Source organism: Cajanus cajan, chromosome 7, assembly GCF_000230855.2.
Source record: "Cajanus cajan strain Asha chromosome 7, NIPB_CcT2T_4, whole genome shotgun sequence".
Taxonomy (NCBI): Eukaryota; Viridiplantae; Streptophyta; class Magnoliopsida; order Fabales; family Fabaceae; genus Cajanus; species Cajanus cajan.
In genome coordinates, this window is record NC_138523.1 from 57231420 (window position 1) to 57249792 (window position 18373).

At 25.9% G+C, this 18373-nt stretch overlaps 1 protein-coding gene and 1 long non-coding RNA gene across 4 annotated transcripts; both read left to right on the plus strand.

The window, feature by feature from the left end:
• Positions 1-5: 5 nt before the first annotated feature.
• On the plus strand, positions 6-9140 carry LOC145949633 (uncharacterized). Of its 2 annotated transcripts, none has more exons than XR_014428019.1 (3): positions 6-454; positions 739-818; positions 5458-9140. It is a non-coding gene; the product is annotated as an uncharacterized LOC145949633 (long non-coding RNA). The 2 variants fall into 2 exon arrangements; XR_014428020.1 differs by having other exon boundaries at positions 5462-9140.
• A 4235-nt stretch (positions 9141-13375) lies between these two features.
• On the plus strand, positions 13376-17703 carry LOC145949632 (UPF0481 protein At3g47200-like). 2 transcript variants are annotated; one of them, XM_083060219.1, is made up of 2 exons: positions 13376-13526; positions 16011-17703. In XM_083060219.1, exon 2 carries the CDS (start codon positions 16075-16077, stop codon positions 17437-17439), a length of 1365 nt encoding a protein of 454 aa, XP_082916345.1. In that variant the 5' UTR covers positions 13376-13526; positions 16011-16074; the 3' UTR covers positions 17440-17703. The 2 variants fall into 2 exon arrangements, with proteins under 2 accessions (XP_082916345.1, XP_082916346.1); XM_083060220.1 differs by having other exon boundaries at positions 13397-13526; positions 16015-17703.
• Positions 17704-18373: the final 670 nt, after the last annotated feature.

The window sequence follows — 18373 nt, forward strand, 5'->3', positions numbered from 1 at the left end:
CTTCCTAACTTCCTTGGTTAAATATTTGCTTCGAAGCTATCCTGATACTTGAAAACAAAGAGTCACTAACTGATAGCAACCCAAGATATCAGTTAATAACTCTTAACAAATATCTCTAAATATTCCTTGGTTAAATATGATTCTCTTGGGCTGGGCTGGGGTGGCACTAAGGGTCGGGTTAAATATTCTCTTGGTTAAAGAGTCACCTAAGAGGGCAGCCAAATATCTCTAAATATGATTCACTCAAAGTCATTTAGATAAATATCTCTAAACAAATTCCTCTTAGGTGTCACTGTCAGTTACTATTGCAGGAATTTATTAAGAGTGACGTCCACTATCACTACTTTTGCTTTTTGGCTAGTGGATTCCATTTTCCATTGCCGACATTTGCGGAGAGCCAATAATTCACAATTGTAATCATAGTACGGTACAAAGCAGACGCAATAGCTTCTTTGTAAGTTTAATATTTTTTATTTATTTGCTCATGCTTGTGATTTTCAATATCTATTTGAATGATGAAATGGACCAAAATCATAATTTTACTTTACTAGTTTTTTTTTTCTTCTGTCTCTCCGATGAACATGTAACATCCAACTAGAAGATTTTAACAAACAAGAGAGATTATTAGATTATATACATATATATATATATATATATATATATATATATATATATATATATATATATATATATATACTTGTTTACTTTTTTCTTTTGGTGTATGTCGATCATTTTCAGAAGTTCGGGATCTAAGAAAATACAAACGGTGGAGTTTTCATGACTTCAAAGTCTCACTAAATTGAGAACAATTTATGGTGGTGAGTTTAATTTTCTATAGGGTAAAAGTTGGGTTTAATTTCTCTAGAAAAAAAATTAAAATTCGCATTTGGTTTTTAATTTTTTTTATTAAATTAGTTTCTCTAAAAAAAATTATAGTTCCATCAATAATGATGTTATGCATGATAGATAAAAATACATGTGACTAGTGATAAATCTAGAAATTTTAGATAATGAGGGCAATATTTATTCGTATATTTATAGTCAATGATAGATCCAGAAATTTTAGATAGTTGGGACAATATTTATTCATATATTTGTAGTATTAAAAATTTTACATATAATTTTTAAAAATATAAATATATCATAATTATTTTTTACAAGATTTTATATCTACGATTATAATTAAAAATAAAAATAATTAGGTCCGACTAAATTATATTATAATTTATCTACCGTAAATATTTTTTCAAATATTTGGTTAGAATTATAATCCTAAAGACCTACTTTAAAATAATTTAACACTAATAAAAATATAAAAATAGATGTTAAATTTTATAAAAACCAAGTTTAATTTATTTATGATATAAACATGTTTTTAATATCTAATATATATTTTTAGATGATAATTTATTTTAAAATATAATTTATAATAAAAATTCTAAATAGAACATAAATCTTCCGATCTTTCTTATTTTTTTTTTTTTAATCAACATATATAATCTTACTATTTTGATTTTTTTAATTGCCATATATAATAAATAGAAATCGCAATAGGTAAACATACATCTACAAATTTTATTTTATCAAAATTTTTTTTTTTTAACATATTGCATTATATATGTGAGTATTAATATATATATATATATATATATATATATTATAATTAAACTTTTAAAAAAATTATTCGTTATTGAGGAATATTCTTTATTACATAAGAGAATTATTCTTTTTTCAAAAGTTTGACAGACATCAAATAAATGAATATCTCCTCAAAATTTATATTTTATACAAACTATAATTTAAACATTTATGTTTATTTTATTAAAATATAATTTTTTTAAAAATATTTTTTTTAAATAAAAAATATGTGTGTATCAAATGGTAGTAGGGGCAAGTGCCCCCACTATACATAACTTAGATCCGTTCCTGCATGTGACAAATATAAAACATTTTTAGTCTTTCTAAAAAAATTTAAATTCCTTTTTGGTCATCTATTTCTTTTTAAATTAAATTAGTCCCTGTAAATGTAAAAGTAAAACAAAATAAATTTGGTCATTAAGAGGTTCTGTTTTTATTTTATTTAACTTTTTTTCTAAAAGATTGGATAACATATATAATTAGATCATTTTAATACTCTGTCAAAAATAACATTTTCACCAACCAAAAATATGTTCTATTAGTAAACATAACTAAAATTAATAGCTCCATTAGTAAATGGTTTTCACTATAATTATAACACACAAATAGAACTATTACAATAATAAATAAAATTATCTGCTTATATCTATTGTTGGACCTCAACAAGATGGAAGTAATATTTTTCAAGAATTAGAGTCAATTCGTTCTAATTTTATATTGACTAATTTAATATAACAAAAAATTAGATAACAAAAATGAATTTGAAATTTTTTAGTAAATTAAAAGAAAACTTTTCGTTTGTTAGGATTTTTTTTTTTTCCATATAAGACACAATTACTAACAAAGTTAAAAAATGTATATCAAACTTAATATATTATAATTTTAGAGGGACTAATTTAATATAAAAGATTTTGGAGGATAAAAACAAAATTTAAAAAATTTTAGAGGTTACCATTTTTCTATTTTACTTTATAGTAGGGATCTGCCATTAGTATTTTATGTTCTACCTATGTTATGTATGATTTATATAATTTCATACATGAATTAAAAAAACTAAGTTTAGGTTATTAAATTATAATTAAACATATGAGTATTTTTTAATTCCCATGAAGATGATAAATTTTAATTTTAATCTTTCAATTACTTGTATTTTGGTTCATATGAATTTTAAAACTTATTAAAATAATCCTATAATGAATGTGATGTATCTCAATATGTCATATAACATGGCAAAATATATAAATTGTTAATAAGTTGCATCACTAAAAAATGATAGAGGTTATTTAAAAATTAACAATTTTTTAGTCTTTATAAAATTAATAAGTTATGATTTTAGTTCTTATAATTTATTTTTAAAAATTTAAATTATTATTTAATCTTAATTATTGTGTAATCATTGTTAATTACTTATTTGTTTTATTTATTGTAAATACTATTTGTTCATTAAAAGGTTAAGTGATCATATCAAGTACTACCCACAACTATTAATGATACCATGTTAGTGTGTGATTACATTTTAAAAAAAATTATAAATCATTAAAATAAAAATTATTTATATACCTTAAAATTATTCATTGAGACCAAAAATAATTATGTTAGATTTTAGATAGATAAAAATTAAAATAAAAATTACAGAGACTAAAACCAAAATTTACTTATTTTATAAAGATAAAAATATATTTTATAAGGATTGCAAATAATATTTACAAACTTTAGAAGAATATAAACAATAAAAAGTTTTTACAAAATCCAAAATTAAAACTCAACCATTTTATAAGTACTTTAAAATATATTTAAATAAGGGGAGAAAAAAAAGCAACAACACAACTCTTCATTTTTTTTTTAATTTCTCACATTTAAAAACGCCACTCAACTTTTTTTTTTTTCTCTTATCAACTATAAAATATTTTAAAAACGGGTGCTATTTATTCATGTCATGGTTTGTAATTGTATATTGCTTTATAATTTAGAATTGAAAATTACAAAAAAAAAAAAAAAACTTATAAGCTTCTAAATAAAATTGTATATAAGAAATTTCATTACCTTTTATTGATGCATCTTTTATTTTTATTTTTTTGGCTTGAATAAAATTTAATTTCTTGCAAATATTATTTCGTCTTATTTTAATTTTTCTAAAATAATTAGTCATTTTTAGATCTTTGACGTTTCTTTTGTTGCTTTGTAATCCTTATTAATAATTCTAGTTAGTTTTGTGTTAAAAGGAGAATCAAAATTACCACATAAAAATTGAGACAAAATATAAAATATCAATTAAGATAATAACGTTAATAAATAATATTTTAGATTGAAATAATCAAATTACTTTGACATGCATGATCTAATTAATATATTTATTATTTTATAAATTAATATAATTATATATAATTTAATTTTGTAATTAATTTTTAATTTTAATATATTACAAATAATGATATTTATTATATTTAATTTATTCCTTTTTTCATAATTTAATTTTTATTGTATTTAATTTTATTCTTACATTTAATTTTTTTTAATATTTTAGTTTTAAAAAAAAAAATTATAATTTACTCTTAATGTATTTTAATACCTAACTTTTAATGATACTTTAAATATCAATTTATTAATTTTAATTAACTGTAATATAATTATTTATTTTTATATTAACAAGTAGTAATTTTGTCATAAAAGTAATATATTGAAAAAAAATTATTTGCGTTTCATTAAATTATATTTTTAAAATATAGTGTTATAAATAAATTGGTATATTGAATTTAAGAATAATATTAAAAAACATATTTTTCATAATATATTAAAAATAAAATAAAATATAAAATTACATGTAATTTTCTTACTTATATTAAACAATAAATATATTACTTAATTAAATTATGCACAAAAATAATTTAGTTATCTTAATTTAAAATATTATCTGTTATCTAAATTAATATTCTATATTTTTTATTTATTTTAGCAATAAATTAATTAGATTTAATAATACAGACTAAAAGATAACACTAAGAAAATCGTAAGAATCTAAAATTAACAAAAAAATTACAGAGAATAAAAAAAGACAGAATGATATTGATCATAGAGATGAAAACATATTTAAGCTTAAATTTTTTACTTATTATTTTATCCATCATTATGATTTATGATTAATTTGCAACTTTATTATTTTCTTTTTCATGTATTGATGTATATTTTACTTTTTTTTCTTTTGCATTTTTTTATCCCTCATTCTCTGGAATTCTTGAATCATTTTCTTTTACATACGACCATATATTTTTTTTGATGTTAGAATCGAATAACAAGAAGTATAATACGATGAATTTGAGATAGAAAATTATTAAAATGGTTCAAAATGGAGAAAATAAAATAATGATATTTAAAGATTTTGTGAGGTGAAAGATTGAAGTTTTAAAGAAAGAAAAATATAAGTCTAATTTTTATTTTTAGATGAAATGTGTGATATTTTGATTAGTGAGTTTTAAGTAGAAAATGATTTAATATAAGTTCAATTTATAGAGATTTTCAACAACAACCAAAAAATGATATAAAGATTTTGGGATTAAAAAAAATTGAAGGGAGGATTGTAAAAATTGAGAAATTCATGAATTAATTTTGAAAGAAAAAATATCAAGATAATAAAATTACATAGTGATGTTAGTAAAAAACAATCAATAGTAGAATTTATTCTTAGTGAATCATATACAAAAAAATATAAAAAATTGGGAATAAAGAAAGGAAAAAGAGAAGGTAAGACTAATGGTGAGTATTTTCCCTTTTATTTGATTTTTATGTTGTGCCTCTAATTTATAACATTTGTATTTGTATTAGATAGTTCTGGAAAAAACACAAGAAATTTTAGCAAAAATTTTGGAGACCAGCCAACTCTTCAATAATGAGCAGGAAATTAGATGGGAAGCTTGCCCAACTAAGAAAGACTGAACAAAGATTTAATAAGAACATAATTTCAACTCCCAAGATCCAAAGGGTACCTCTTTTGTTACGACGTAATGACAGGTTTGTAAAGTATTGTACGTCAAAGATGATATCTATTGGTCCCATCCATCATGGTAGCGAAATTCTAAAGGAAGGAGAGCATTATAAACTTCTGTGTGTGGATATCAAAGTTTGTTGCAAAATACAATGAAAATGAAGATTCTGATGAAGTGACACACATTTTGCTTAAAAGAGTAGAAAATAACATGGAAGAATTGAAGAAAGAGTTTGCTGATGACGTAATATTTTGAAAGCAGGGAAGTATGATGACAATGTCCTTGCTTGGATGCTGTTTTTGGATGAATGTTCTTTGCTTCATTGAAAATCTTGATGAGCAGCGTCCAGAAGCACTAAACCTTAAGTTTCACCAACTGTAACACCCCAGTTTTCAAAAAAGTTATTATTATTATTATTATTATATGATATTTGGTCATAATTATTTTAATAATTATAGAAGAATATTATTTTGTGCGTTTTAAATAATTATTATTTTGGACAATTATTTTGTACATATTAAATAAGTATTTTTATTAGTATTTTTAAATAAATATTTATATGTTTTAAGAGAATGTTAATTTTATATGATATTTTGGGTCAAAAATATATTATTATTATAGAGGAAAAATATTTTATAATATACATGTATTTATTATATATATATATATTTAGAGGAAAAAGAGAAGTGGGTTAGAAGAGAAGGAAAATGGGTTGGGTTGACCCAGCCCAATGAATTAATTTTAAGAAAGAAGTCAAGTAGCGTTAATCCTATCTGCCTCGTTTGCCTTCTGAAGGGTTAGGAAAAAAAAGAGGAGATACAAAGAGGTCTAAGGAAAAGTACTCAGGAACGATCTTAAATTACACCAAGACCATTCGTCTTCTGCTCATCCAGGTAAGGGAGGAGTGAGAAATGTATGTTGGGTAGTGGGATTGGCCTCCAATCTTGTGTTTGTTGTATGCTCATGTATGAGAGATTTTTTTCAATTGTATCTGTTTCATCTATTGTTCCTCTTGTATGTAATTAATTGTATAAATTGCTTGAATGGATGATTAATTTTAGTTTTAAAATTATAGTTGTATGATTTGAGATTTCTGTGGGTCCCTACGGGAAATCCCGTGAAAAAACGGGCAAAATATGAATGTTTTATGTTTTGCCTTCTAATTGCTTTGTTGTGTTCCTTGTTGGATGTGATGCATGAATATGTGGTTAATTTTGAAAATGAATATGTTTTTATATGAATTAGAGTATTCCGTGGGTTCCTAGTTCCTACGGGAAACCTTATGAGAAAACGGGCAAAATACGAATATTTTCTGTTTTGCTTCTGATTGCTTTATTGTATTCCTTAATGTTTGCAGAGTGTAAATATGTGTTTAATTTCAAAATAGATGAGTTTTAATATAGATTAAAGTGCTCTGTGAGAATTGTGAATATAATGTGATAATGTGAATATGATGATGGAATGAAATGTGATGATGAAATGTGATGCTGAGATGTGATGATAATAATGTGATATGAGAATGCATAGAGTCTTGATTGACATGCATCATGTGCATAAATAATTTTAAGGGTACGATATGAAATATATTGCCAGAAAAGGCCTTCTAGTGTAAAAGTTTTGGGGATTAGTCCTTGGGGATAGCTCGGTTTGGAAGTTCCAGTCTCGCCCATTGTGTGCATGGGATGTATCTTGCGCGACTTAGCTATCCCGACGAGACTCTGGTAGTATGTCCTTCTAGTGAGAGTGCGCAGAGGGTGTGACCCGACATATACTCCTAGACTACTCTTCGTATATTGCTAGCGACAATATGCCATGTAATGTTTTACTAGTGCTACATGCATGATAAAATGTAGTCCATGTCCATCCATGTGAATTTTAATGTTATATGATAAATTGATGTTTTTATGTCTTGAATGAGTGAGATGTGATATTATTACTAATTTATCTGTGTTATATATGTTTTGTTTGTATTTGGCTATCCAGTGTATATTCCTACACTGTGAGCCAGAGTGAGATGTTTCTCACCCCCTTTTCTTATGTTATTTTTTCTTGACTGTTTTACAAGTGATTATCAGCATGAGACTGAGGATATTGGTGATGAAGCTTAGGCTTCTATGTTGAGATTTGCTCTGATAGGACATGTGACATCGGGACGTAGATAAGATTAGATTAGTATGTTGTTTCTTTTAAATTATTTTGAAAATCTTATTCTTATTTCTTTTGTGATTATGTTATTTGTTTAAGTTATGAATGTGGTGCTCTTTATCTGAACATGTTTAATATTTAAAAAAAATGAAAAATTGTGTTATTTAAATTTTATTATTTGTACTATGATATGTGGAGTAGAGAGTGTGTCATACCAACTATTGCAAATTCGGAGAGATACAATTTTGTTGGAAAACCAACTTCCAAGGAGATTACTTGAGATGCTAAGCAAAGAGGAAGGACCCAAGTTGGAATTTTTATTTTCCAATCATGCTGACTTTGGTCAATCCAAATATAGGGACACAATGAATGTCTCTGTCCAAAATCCTAATCCAATTCATTTACTTGATTATTATCGCTCACATTACCTGTCACCCAAAAGAGAGATCAATATTCAAATGGGGATAAATACACTCCAAAACCAGCAAGATGATGGTAATGAAGACAACAATTTTCAAATAGATCCAAAAACGGGCAATTGGTTTACTTATAAGAACGTATGAGATCTAAAAAGAGCAGGGATTTGGATGATACCAAATTCCTCAGCCAAAAGTCCATATGCATGGAATGAGATTCATTTCAAATCTAAGTGGTTTAGTATGTGTTTGGGTATGCGGTTTTGTAAACGTAACCATAGTTTTTCACTTTCTGATGCAAGAATTGAGAAGCAACAAAGTTGTTGCTTTGAGTTGAACGAACGTTTACACAATTTAAACGCCATATCAAACACACTTTTAGTGGGGAATTGAGACTTCCAATATTTAATTTCTATGATAACACTCTCTATTTTTTTCAAAACCTCATAGCGTATGAGATGTGTCCAGATGTTCTTAGCAAATATGAATGTTGCTCGTTCATTTCCTTCATGGATTCATTGATTGAAAATGGTGAAGATGTGAAGGAGTTGAGATTAAGTGGTGTATTTAGAAATTTGCTCGGAAGCGACGAAGACTTGGCCAATCTCTTCAATGAATTAGGTGCTGATCTGCCAACTAAAATATATTCTGACTGCTGGTGTCTCGATAATGTTGTGGCCTTCAGCAAGAAATATGTTGCTGTTAAGCAGCAAATTGAAAAACATTACACAACTAAGTGGAAGACATGGTTGACTGAAGCTTACAATACTCATTTCAGTACCCCGTGGACTATAATTGCCTTTTTGCTGCTACTAATTATAATTCTTACTTTTATCCAAACCTTTTTCATCATAGATCCCAGATGATTCATGATGCATCTCATGTATTTGTTGGTATAATAAGCTTTTCATGTGCCCTGCAAATAATAAATGATTGAAAATGCAGGAGCAAGAATTGTCTCGTACCCGTCTGTGTTTGTTATGTATGTAGTATATAGTAAGCTCCATGTGTGACCCGCAAATAATAATCTTTTTAGTTTGGAGTGAGCTGTAATTTTTCAGAAAAATAATGCGTTTACATGTTCTTTATGATGAATTGTTGATTGGATCCATATAATTTTGTTCTCGTCATCTGCAGATACTATTTGCCTTATGCGTTGGAAAAAGTGGACTGTGTAAATTTAAGATGATAGGTTTAAGACAATAAACAACGACCATGTAAATTTGGTCAACTAAAAAATGGTTATAGATATACTATATTTTTATTACATTAAACATTTAATATATTAAACCTTAAATTAAAAAATAACATGTTTTATTATATTAAAGAAATAATAATAATAATAATAATAATAAATCTAAAATAGATATATTATATTTTTATTTAATTTATTTTTATATTATTGAGTTTTATAAAATATTATACGAATAACTTTAAGGATCAAAAGTAATGTGTCTCCAAATTAAGAAACAAAAATAAATTGAGAATTTAGAACAAAATTTTGAAAAAATTTTAAAAAATCAAAAATATATTTTCCCCTTTTATGAGTATAATGCATAAAAAATTAATAATAAGAATAACAAAACAATGATATTTAAAGATTTTGTTATTCTTAATAATAATAATAATGATGGTCGTATCACTTTCTTTTACATACGACCATCATTTTTTTAATGTTGAATCGAATAATAAGAAGTATAATACGATGAATTTGAGATAGAAAATTATTAAAATGGTTCAAAAGGAGAAAATAAAATAATGATATTTAAAGATTTTGTGAGGTGAAAGATTGAAGTTTTAAACAAGGAAAAATATAAGTCTAATATTTATTTTTAGGTGAAATGTGTGATGTTTTGATTAGTGAGTTTTAAGTAGAAAATGATTCGATATAGGTTCAATTTATAGAGATTTTCAATAACAACCAAAAAATGATATAAAGATTTTGGGATTAAAAAAATTTGAAGGGAGATTGTAATAATTGAGAAATTCATGAATTAATTTTGAAAGAAAATTTATCATTAAGACAATAAAATTACATAGTGACCATAGTAAAAAATAATCAATAGTAGAATTCATTCTTAGTGATTCATATATAAAAAAAAATTGGGAATAAAGAAAGGAAAAAGAGAAGGTAAGACTAATGGTGAGTATTTTCCCTTTTATTTGATTTTTATGTTGTGCCCTAATTTATAACATTTGTATTTGTATTAGATAGTTCTGGAATAAACACAAGGAATCTTAGCAAAAATTTTGGAGGCCAGCCAACTCTTCAATAATGAGCAGGAAATTAGATGAGAAGCTTGCCCAACTAAAAAATGTTAAACAAAGATTTGATAAGAACAGAATTTCAACTTTCAAGATCCAAAGGGTACCACTTTTGTTGCGAGATAATGACAGGTTTGTGAAGTATTGTACATCAAAGATGATATCATTTGGTCTCATCCATCACGGTAGTGAAATTATAAAGGAAGGAGAGCATTATAAACTTCTGTGGACATCAGAGTTTGTTGCAAAATACAATGAAAATCTAGATTCTGATGAAGTGACACAAGTTTTGCTTAAAGGAATAGAAGATAACATGGAAGAATTGAAGAAAGAGTTTGCTGATGACGTGATATTGGAAGGGAAGTATAATGACAATGACCTTGCTTGGATGTTGTTTGTGGATGGATGTTCTTTGCTTCATTTCATGGAAAATCTTGATATAGAGTGTCCAGAAACACTAAACCTTATGCTTCACCAACTATTGCAAATTTTGAGAGATGCAATTTTGTTGGAAAACCAACTTCCAAGGAGATTACTTGAGATGCTAAGCAAAGAGGAAGGACCCAAGTTGGAATTTTTATTTTTCAATCTTTGTGTCTTTGGTCAACTCAAACAAAACGGCATAATAGGAGTCTCTATCCAAAATCCTAAACCAATTCATATACTCGATTTTCATCGCTTATTATTTCTGTCACACATAAAGGTGATCCACAATCAAATGGAGATAAATATAAACCCAAACTAGCAAGATGATGGTGATCAAGATGATGGTGATGAAGACAATAATTTTCAAATAGGCCCAAATGCTAACAATTTTTTTACTTATAAGAATGTACGAGATCTAAAAAAAAAGCAAGCATTCGGATGATACCAAATTTGTTAGGAGGAAGTTCATTGGCATTGAATGAGATTCATTTCAAATCTAAGTGATTTAGCGAGGAATTGACACTTCCAATATTTTATTTCAATGATAACACGCTCTTTATTTTTCGAAACCTCATAGCGTATGAGATGTGTCCAAATGTTCTTAGCAAAAATGAATTTTGCTCGTTCATTTCATTCATGGATTCATTGATTGACAATGCTGAAGATGTGAAGGAGCTGAGATTAAGTGGTGTATTTAGAAACTTGCTCGGAAGCGACGAAAACTTGGCTAATCTCTTCAATGAATTGGGTGTTGATCTGCCAACTAAAGTATTTTCTGACTCTTTGCACCTCGATAATGTTGTGGCCCCCAGCAAGAAATATATTGCTGTTAAGCAGCAAATTCAAAAACATTACACAACTTAGTGGAAGACATGGCTGGCTGAAGCTTACAATACTCATTTCAGTACCCCGTGGACTATAATTGCCTTTTTTGCTGCATTACAAATTTTAATTCTTACTTTTATCCAAACCCTTTTCACCATACATCCCAGATGATTCATGAAGCATCTCATGTATTTGTTGGTATAATAAGCTTCTCATGTGCCCTGCAAATAATAAATGATTGAAAATGCAGAGCAAGAGTTGTCTCGTACCCGTCTGTGTTTATTATGTATGTAGTATAGTAAGCTCCACGTGTGACCCACAAATAATAATCTTTTAGTTTGGAGTGAGCTGTAATTTTTCAGAAAAATCATGTGTTTACATGTTCTTTATGATGAATTGTTGATTGGATCCATATGATTTCGTTCTTGTCATCTGCAGATACTATTTGCGTTATGCATTGAAAAAAGTGGACTGTGTAAATTTCAGACGATAGGTTTAAGACAATAAACAACGACCATGTAAATTTGGTCAACTAAAAAATGGTTATAGATATACTATATTTTTATTACATTGAACATTTAACATATTAAACCTTAAATTAAAAAATAACATGTTTTATTATATTAAAGAAATAATAATAATAATAATAATAATAATAAATCTAAAATAGATATATTATATTTTTATTTAATTTATTTTTATATTATCGAGTTTTGTAAAATATTATATGAATAAATCAAAAGTAACGTATCTCCAAATTAAGAAAACAAAAATAAATTAAAAATTTAGAACAAAATTTTGAAAAATTTTAAAAAAAATCAAAAATATATTTTTCCCTTTTGTAAGTATAATGCATAAAAAAATTAATAATAAGAATAACAAAACATTATAATCGTATCATTTTATATTTAAATAAAAATTTATATAAAAAATGATAATTTTAATTTATTTTTAAAAATAAAATAAAAATGATATTGTATAATTAAAAAAAAAAAATTGACGTGCCTGATTACAGCAAACGACTTTTGAGCCTAGTAAATGTGAAGCTTGACATAACAGAATAAAGATAAAGTTATTATTGACAGTGAAAGGACAACAACCAATGACTGTTCAAACCAGAAAACAAAACCTAATTTAATTAATGATGCTATACCTATGATTAGTTAAATGAATTTATAAGGCTTCAGGTTATAAAGAAAACATCAAAATCAAATTAAATCATCCAGCGAAACCTAAATAAAGCTATAATTACAAGTTACAACTCAATGTTTTCGCATGTTATACAATGAACAAATTTCAAAAACAAGTGTGAAATTAAAATAACTATTTATACAGCAAGAAAAGGAAAACGCATTAATTAGAGGATTATATTTATCTATTTGCCCATGTACTGTAATTGTTACTTGCAAGTTGAATATTTACCTTTGTCCTCGTCTTGCGATTTGCAAGTTTAATATGTGGATGTTTATGTACTTTTGAAAAATGAAGTCAGGATGATAATGTTATCAAAAGCAGATAGTTGCTTCCATGTGCAAGTTTAAAAGTATTTTTGGGTTTACCTATGTATGTGATTGCAACTTGCAAGTTTAATTAATATTTATCTTTGTCTGTGTCTTGCAATTTGCAAGTTCAATATTTTTATTTTTATTAATTTTGACATGTGCAACTTGTAAGTTTAATATTTCCATTGTTCGCGTCTTGATGTTGGCAAAGGTAAACGTTGATCTCCACTTCCAAGGCCTCTTCAAGCTCTTATTATATAATACAGTACTTGGTGTAGCTTTGAATCTCACTCCGATCTTCGCCATAGGCACTGCAGAGTTTTTCTCAGGTGCGTCACTTTGATTCTGTCTATCGTACTTTTTAATTTTCTAAACGATTAATCATACTTGGATATTCTAATTTTGATTTTGAGGTGTAGTGTTGTATAGCTGAAATTCCTTTGCATGCATGTCATGGTTTGTTTTGCTTTAAAGTTTATATTTCAAAATTACCGTAATTGCTGTAAGCTTATGACTATATTATCTATTTATCTATTTATATATATATATATATATATATATATATATATATATATATATAAAAGTAATTTCTTTTCTTGATAGATATATTATTTATTATTATTTTAATTCTTTATAAAAATGTATGAATTCTATGATAATAATTAATAAAAGACAAAAAAAAAATTATAAAAGTTTTGTTCTTAAAATTGTTGGTAATTGCACACTTTCCCTAGGCCAACAAAGTTATAAAGGTTTTTTTTATACTGTGATCTAATTAATCGGTAGTTGTTATGCATTTAGACGACTGCTACAGTTTCTTTATGCTTCAGCAGCATATACGCAGTTATCTCCATTTTTTTTTCTCGGCATTAATAAGGAAATAACTTAACAATATAAATATCATATGTAGAAAAAATGCCCTCTGCAATGTATTTTTTCTATTTTATTAATTAACTATATATTATGTTCATTTAATGTCATAAATAAAATTGTATATAAGAAATGTCATTACCTTTTATTGATGCATCTTTTTTTTCCCGCTTAAATAAAATTTAATTTCTTGCAAATATTATTTTTTCTTATTTTAATTTCTCTAAAATAATTATTCATTTTTAGTTCTTTAACGTTTCTTTGTGTTGCTTTATAATCCTTATTAATAATTCTAGTTAGTTTTGTGCTAAAAGGAGAAAGAAAATTGCCACACAAAAATTGAGACCAAATATAAAATATCAATTAAGATAATAAAGGTAATAAATAATATTTTAGATTGAAATAATTAAATTATATTTACATGCATGATTTAATTAATATATTTATTATTATATAAAATAATACAATTATATATAATTTAATTTTGCAATTAAATTTTAATTTTAATATATTACAAATAATCATATTTATTACATTTAATTTATTCCTTTTATCATAATTTAATTTTTATTGTATTTAATTTTATTCTTACATTTAATTTTGTTAATTTTTTAATATTTTATTTTTTTTAAAAATATATTATAATTTACTTATAATGTATTTTAATACCTAACTTTTAATTCTACTTTTTAATATCAATTTATTAATTTTAATTAATTGTAATATATTTATTTATTTTTATGTGTAACAAGTAGTAATTTTGTCATAAAAGTAATATATTGAACAAAAAAAAATTATGAGCGTTTCATTAAATTATATTTTTAAAATATATAAATAAATTGGTTAACTGAAAAGTAAGAATAATATTAAAAAATATATTTTTCATAATATATTAAAAATAAAATAAAATATAAAATTACATGTAATTTTCCTTACTTATAATAAACAATAAATATATTACTTAATTAAATTATGCACAAAAATAATTTAATTATCTTAATTTAAAATATTATCTGTTATTTTAATTAATATTCTATTTTTTATTTGTTTTAGCAATAAATTAATTAGAGCTAATAATAAAGACTAAAAGATAGCACTAAGAAAATTGCAAGAATCTAAAATTAACAAAAAAATTTACACAGAATAAAAAAAGACAGAATGATATTGATCATAGAGATGTAAACATATTTAAGCTTAATTAAATTTTTTTACTTATTATTTTATCCGTCATTATGATTTATGATTAATTTGCTATACTTTATTATTTTCTTTTTCATGTGTTGTTGTATATTTTACTCTTTTTTTTCTTTTGCATTTTTTATCCCTCATTCTCTGGAATTATTAGTTCGACTTTGGTTTGAGTTCCCCTATCACTTTCTTTTACATACGACCATCATTTTTTTAATGTTGAATCGAATAATAAGAAGTATAATACGATGAATTTGAGATAGAAAATTATTAAAATGGTTCAAAAGGAGAAAATAAAATAATGATATTCAAAGATTTTGTGAGGTGAAAGATTGAAGTTTTAAACAAGGAAAAATATAAGTCTAATATTTATTTTTAGGTGAAATGTGTGATGTTTTGATTAGTTAGTTTTAAGTAGAAAATGATTCAATATAGGTTTAATTTATAGAGATTTTCAACAACAACCAAAAAATGATATAAATATTTTGGGATTAAAAAAATTTGAAGGGAGGATTGTAAAAATTGAGAAATTCATGAATTAATTTTGAAAGAAAATTTATCAAGACAATAAAATTACATAGTGACCGGCCGTAGTGAAAAACAATCAATAGTAGAATTTATTCTTAGTGATTCATATATAAAAAAAAATAGGAATAAAGAAAGGAAAAAGAGAAGGTAAGACTAATGATGAGTGTTTTCTCTTTTATTTGATTTTTATGTTGTGCCCTAATTTATAATATTTGTATTTGTATTAGATAGTTTTGGAATAAACACAAGGAATCTTAGCAAAAATTTTGGAGACCAGCTAACTCTTCAATAATGAGCAAGAAATTAGATGAGAAGCTTGCCCAACTAAAAATAGTAGAACAAAGATTTGAAAAGAACAGAATTTCAACTCCCAAGATCCAAAGGGTACCTTTTATGTTGCGACGTAATGACATGTTTGTGAAGTATTGTACACCAAAGATGATATCATTTGGTCCTATCCATCACGGTTGTGAAATTCTAAAGGAAGGAGAGCATTATAAACTTCTGTGGACATCAAAGTTTATTGCAAAATACAATGAAAATCAAGATTATGGTGAAGTGACACAAGTTTTGCTTAAAAGAATAGAAGATAACATGGAAGAATTGAAGAATGAGTTTGCTGATGACGTGATATTAGAAGGGAAGTATGATGACAATGACCTTGCTTGGATGTTGTTTGTGGATGGATGTTCTTTGCTTCATTTCATGGAAAATATTGATGAGCAGTGTCCAGAAGCATTAAACCTTAAGCTACACCAACTATTGCAAATTCGGAGAGATACAATGTTGTTGGAAAACCAACTTCCAAGGAGATTACTTGAGATGCTAAGCAAAAAGGAAGGTCCCAATTTGGACTTTTTATTTTCCAATCATTCTGACTTTGGTGAATCCAAACATATGGGCACAATACGTGTCTATGTCCAAAATCCTAAACCAATTCATATACTCGATTATAATCACTCAGCATATCTGTCACCCGAAAGGGTGATCCACGCTCAGCAAGATGATGGTGATGAACACAACAATTCTCAAATTGACCCAAATGGTAACAGTTGGTATACTTATAAGAACGTACGAGATCTAAAAAGAGCAGGTATTAGAGTGATACCAAATTCCTTAGCAAGCAATCCATATGCATGGAATGACATTCATTTCAAATCTAAGTGGTTTAGTGGGGAATTGAGACTTCCAATATTTTATTTCTATGATAACACGCTTTATTTTTTTCGAAACCTGATAGCTTATGAGATGTGTCCAGATTCTCGTAGCAAATATGAATTTTGCTCGTTCATTTCCTTCATGGATTCATTGATTGACAATGGTGAAGATGTGAAGGAGCTGAGATTAAGTGGTGTATTTTCAAACTTGCTCGGAAGCGACGAAGACTTGGCCAATCTCTTCAATGAATTGGGTCATGATCTGCCAACTAATAATTATTCTGACTGGTGCCGCAATGATGCTGTGGCCTTCAGCGAGAAATATGTTGCTGTTAAGCAGCAAATTCAAAAGCATTACACAACTAAGTGGAAGACATGGTTGGCTGAAGCTTACAATACTCATTTCAATACCCCCTGGACTATAATTGCCTTTTTTGCTGCATTACTAATTGTAATTCTTACTTTTATCCAAACCTTTTTCACCATAGATCCCAGATGATTCATGATGCATCTCATGTATTTGTTGTATAATAAGCTTCTCATGTGCCCTGCAAATAATAAATGATTGAAAATGCAGAGCAAGAGTTGTCTCGTACCCGTCTGTGTCTCGTACCCGTGTGTGTTTGTTATGTATGTATAGTTTAGTGAGCTCCATGTGTGACCCGCAAATAATAACATTTTAGTTTGGACTGAGCAGTGATTTTTCAGAAAAATAATGCGTTTACATGTCCTTTATGATGAATTGCGGATTGAATCCATATAATTTTGTTCTCGTCGTTTGTAGATACTATTTGTGTTATCCATTGGAAAAAGTGGACTGTGTAAATTTCAGACGAAAGGTTTAGGACAATAAACAACGACCATGTAAATATGGTAAACCAAAAAATGGTTATAGATTTTAAGTTAAATTGAATATAGTTTTTTATCTTTTAAAAAATAGATAAAATAAGTTGATTAAAGCAATTTCACATTTATTTAATCACAAATTAATATTTATGATAAATTATTGATTTTTATAATAAATAAGTAAAATTTTAGTAATGATATTTAATTCGTCGACTGTATGATCATTATACTCTTTAAAAAATTTAATCTTTTATGATTATAATATGATTTAAAGTGATTTTTTTAAAATCTCTAACAATCAACATTAAAAAGATTGAGTTGACCTTATTAGCATGACTTCTCATATAATAATAGATTAAATTGAACCTATTTAAAATTATAAAAGGTTAAATTAAATCTAAATACAATTATTAGCATCAATTTAAATTCATTCGCATGTACTAAGTCAAATACAACTAATTATAATCAAGAAAGAGAGTCAAAATTGACTAATTTCATTTTCACCCTTTAACTCAACAAATATAATCAAATTGTCAAGTTTGTCAACATTATCAAATATATTTATCAATATCATTATATAAATATGA